At 42.6% G+C, this 4,786-nt stretch overlaps 1 protein-coding gene across 1 annotated transcript in view; it reads right to left on the reverse strand.

The window, feature by feature from the left end:
- Positions 1–4,786, reverse strand: part of CCDC68 (coiled-coil domain containing 68) — a 32,096-nt gene that overhangs the window by 21,948 nt on the left and 5,362 nt on the right. The window contains exons 4-5 of the mRNA XM_006891760.1: positions 3,800–3,925; positions 1,632–1,760 (exon numbers count right to left, since the gene is read on the reverse strand). Of these exons, the coding sequence (XP_006891822.1) occupies positions 1,632–1,760; positions 3,800–3,925 (255 nt within the window). The remainder of the gene's footprint in view (positions 1–1,631; positions 1,761–3,799; positions 3,926–4,786) is intronic.

Genomic DNA, 4,786 nt, shown 5'->3' on the forward strand with positions numbered 1-4,786 from the left:
GACGGCACATAACAACAACAACAACAACAACAACAACATAGTGTAGGTGGACATAGAATGCTTGGGACAGTCTGGCCCAGCTCATTGCTCTAAATCCCAACATGCAGTGACCCACCACTGCCCACACTCTTGAGCTTTCACGAGTATTATTGCCATTACACTCCACTCAGAGTCACCTTAATGTTTTTTAAAAGGTTCCTTATAGGACTTCCATTAAAATAATAAGTGCCGTCTAATTGAGTTATAAAACTTTAGATTCTTGGGATGCTTGGAAACAAAAAGTATTTCTATTGGTAAGAAATCTGAATATTCAAATCTGATGAAGTGACATTTCTAAAGCAACATTAAGCAAGGCAGACTCATAACAAATCAAGGCTGAAAACAAAGGCAAGTCGGTGAATCAATGCAATAAATATAAAAATGGATTGTGCAATATTATTAGAAGAGAAAGTCTTTTATTACTCTTTAAATTCTCTCTTTTGAAAGTTCCAATTTCCATGTAATGACTTTGATTTTTTTGCTTATTTATTTTATATTGTGAGAATACATACATTCAGCTGAAGATATGCCATTTCAGCGAATTCCACATGTACAATTCAGGGACACTGTTCACTTTCTTCACGTTAGGCATTAACCTTGCTTTCCCTTCCCAGTCAGTCCACTGTCACCACCAAGCCCCTGCTCCCCAAGTTTCTTGTCTCACCTTCTTAGATTTTGTCAATTTGATCCCACATAGATAAACCCCAGAGGGAGAAAGAGGCTCAAGGAAGACACATTTCACTAATTAAACTAAAACCAGTGGTTAGCTTAGATTAAAAATGGATGTCTGGGAAAAGTTTGGGTTTGACTCTTAAGGTTCAAAAGGACCCCAGGACAATAGCTTAGGGTGTCCAGGCAGCCTCAGCAGCTTCAGCAGCTCTGCTTACGAATAAACTCTTACTAGTGCTGAGTAAGAACTGAGTTGTAGTTCACCCTCCACAGTTTTCCGAGGCTGTAAATCACAAGAGAGAAGATTACTTGCCTTTCCCCCAAGGAGTGGCTAGTGGCTTGGGACCACCAGAGAAGCATGACCTTTGGGTTTGCAGAGCAATTCCTTACAGACCACACCTCCAGAGCTCCCTATTTGTCAACCCGTTGAAGATGTAAAGAGCAGATTAGCTTCCCCATCAGCAATTCCTGGGTCCAGAAATCCTCATACCAACTTCACTTAGAGAAGCCATTAATAAGCTTTCACAAACCAACAGTGGATTCGAATGGCAAACTGAGGTCCTTTGCTGTCATTCACACGAGGGCTTTAAAGTGATCCCCTCTAATTTTAAGAGCAGAGGGTCTCCTCCAATATTTTCATTCACAAACCCCTCTGGGTCGTCTTTCTATGAAATACACTTTCTAGAAGACATGACAAAGGAATGTGTATTGGATGAGAGAGAATCTATAGAATTGATGCCGTTACATGTTCAAGTGAAGAAGCTAACATTACTGAACACCCAGAAGGTCCTTGGACTTAATGATTTCATTTGGTGGGTGGGTTGGTTTTCAGTGAATGTGCTATTTGTGAGAAAGATATGCTTTCTGGTTATTCTGTCAGGGACTCTCGGGAAGAGCTCACACTTCCAGTGACCACGATTTACCTTCTCCATTTGCTGCACCAGGTTTTCCAATTCCAAGATCCGGTTATGTTTTTCCTCCAGCTTTTCAGCCATTTGATCCAAATTTTCAACATGTTGTTTCAATTTCTGTTCTTTTTCAAGCTTGTTAACCTTTGGTCAGAAAAAACAGTTGTCAGATTCTTGCTTTTTTTTTAGGATTTTGGGTTTTTTTTAAAAAACAAATAAAGTTGCACAAGTGTTATTTCCTTCTATAATTTTCTGACTAAAAATAATAATAATTCAGAACTGTCCAAATTATTCTTTGGAATTCAGTGTCCCTTTTAAAGTAAACCTGATGGGATATGAGAACTCTCAATCAGTGGAGAAATTGCTGTTGTTTTTGTTGGTGTGTGCGGTGAGTCAGAACTGGTTCACAGCAGACCCTCCGGTGTGTTTGCAGAGGCCGTAAATCACACGGGTGGTGATTCCCCATCCTTCTTGCAAGGAGCACCTGGTCAGTCCAAACCCTCTCCCTTTGTGTTGGAAGCACAACTCCTAATCATTAGGTCACCAGAGCTCCATAATGAAGATGTAATAACAAGAAATTAATAATACCTAAACATCAGCCACAGAGGGTTTACTTTTGTAACTACAGTGCATACTTGCTGGACAGGTGCAGAGATGAGAACTCTTTCAAATGCACCATTGTCCCCTTTTTTGCAATGCAACTTACCTAGAAAAAAACCAGAATATTCCATGTTCACCTAAAACCAAGTTGGATCAGAAAGAGCCCAAAGGAAAACTTTCACCTCTGTGCCGTGACTTATTTAAAGGCACGTATAGGAGGTGAGCTGAACATGGATGAGAAGCCTCACTTCAACAGCCGACAGCTACAAGTGGGAGTGTTTTAGTTGATTTCTGCAGAGCGAGCATGTGCACACATGAGTATGTATCTTAACTGGAATTCTTAACAGTACAGTTAAAGTGGTGGGGGCACGTCCTGCTTCCCTCGACAACACAAGGAGCCCTTTCCTTCTGGACATCTGTGGTTAGAATTGAGCCCCCTTTTGAAGGGATGGGAGTCCTCCTAGACCCTGCTGCTTGCACTCACATGATCTACATGATATACTTCCGGTCCTCAAACACACGCTCGCCTCATTCTCTTGTGTTCCCTATCTGCATCTCACACACATGGGAGCGTAGCCATCACCTCCATGCCAGGAAGCTTGAGGGGATGCCCTCAAACAACTTTCCTACTCTGCTTTCCTAGGGAACTTCTCGGAGCCGGAGCTCATAGAATTCTAGAAACCCAGCCAGCAAGAATGAGTCTGTATTTTGAGTTTCAGCACACACATAGACACACGTAAGTTTCCCTTTAGTTCTAGAGTATATTCTTCAGATTAAGAACAAACAAAATAGCTGTGAGTATAGATTTGTATATGTATTCATATATTTTACAAAACATGCTTTAACATATTTTTATGTATTAGGCAATTTTAATTATATGTACATATAGGTAGGCATGTATGTATGTATTTATATAAAGAATAAAAACTACTTGCCTGAAGCAATTCTTTTCATTTTAAAGGCAAAAGAATTCCAAACCCAGAGATGTAGACTGACTCAACCTTAGTTGCTGCATCATTCAGAGGGAACTTCAAAGCTGAGGTCACTGGCCCCCTTCACTGAGGCCAGCCCTGGCTTCTGGGAGGATGGCATGGCCTCCCTCCCTCCCACTAGCCCTGTGAGAGCTCTGAGCAGAATAGCCACCCAGCAGGTTAGCTCTATCTCAACGCTATGCTCAGGAAGCCCGGTGGCACAGTGGTGAAAGTCTCAGCTGCTAATCTGGAGGTTGTTGCTAATGTTAGGTGCCACAGCGCCAAGGTTGACTCATAATGACTCTATGGACAGATCTGAACCTTAAGCAGTTCAAACCCACAATTTGCTCCATAGGAAAAAGATATGGTAATCTGTTTCCATTAAGACTTAAAGCCCATACTCCGCCCTGCAGAGGGGTTATGAGTCAGAATAGACTCTAAAGTTGTACCCGAAGCTAAACAAGGCTGGGGACAAAAGACATACATTGCCTCATCTCTGAAGCTTGCCAAATAACTTCCTTATTGAGTGTCTCCCATCTAATTCCTTTGAAATGAGAGGCTCAAGTGAACCAAGGCTGCAGTTCCCCCATCAATAAACAACCAACTTGGTACCTGGAGTGAATGCTTATTATCCTCATGGGTCTTCCTAGCATCTTCAGACCGTCGTTGATAGTTGTCAAATAATCTCTGTGCCACGTTTCTCAGAGCTGCTGCACCGGCTTCTCTGGAGGCATCCAGCTGGAGGGGGAAGGTCACAATGCACACTTTGATGTTAATAATTAAAAGGGTTAAAGTAGAACACTTTGATGGCCAAATAAAAACACAAAGGCTATAACTCTCATTTGCATGTCTTGGAGAAAGCATAGCCAGAGTGCTTCTTGGAGGCAAAGATGATAAAACACTTTGGGCATTTTGCGAGGAGAGGCGCTGCTCTGGAGACATCATGCTTGAAAAGGTGGAAGAATGGCAAAGGAGAGGAAGACCCAGGTGGATTGACACAGTGACTGCTGCAATGGGCTCCAGTGTGTCAGAAACTGGGAGAACGGTATGGGATAGGACAAGGTTCAGATCTGGTTTTCGTAGGGTTGATATGAGTCCTATTCAACCCAACAGCATATAACAACAACAGCAAACAAAGGGCAGGAGAAAAGCCACTGAGCTGGAATGAGAGAAGAGAATCACAAAGAGTGGCAGAGTCACAGAGGAAACCCAATCAGATTTGCGCTGGCCTGGCCAGGCCAGAGTCCTATCAATGTCTTTCTGTCACAGACAGCACCTTCAGAAAATGCCCTGCTTGCTTAGCACGCTTATCTGCAAACATTTTATCACTAATGTTCACAAGAGAACTGAGTGAATTCTCCTGAAAGAGAAGTGGGACAAGACTAGATGAACAAGAACAGTAAAGCTAAAGTGGCACGAATCTCTCAAGGACTTGACCTAAGAGAACGATCAAGGGCCATTGCCAAGATGGACCTGGCAAGATATCCACTGTCACTCTGCCCAGCACACACACACACACACACACACACAGAGAGAGAGAGAGATGCACAGAGAGGTAAACACACAGCCAGAGAGAGAGCGAGAGAGCAAAAAGAAGCA

The sequence above is a fragment of the Elephantulus edwardii genome, unplaced genomic scaffold, assembly GCF_000299155.1.
Source record: "Elephantulus edwardii isolate Elephantulus edwardi_28Jun2011 unplaced genomic scaffold, EleEdw1.0 scaffold00103, whole genome shotgun sequence".
Classification (NCBI taxonomy): Eukaryota; Metazoa; Chordata; class Mammalia; order Macroscelidea; family Macroscelididae; genus Elephantulus; species Elephantulus edwardii.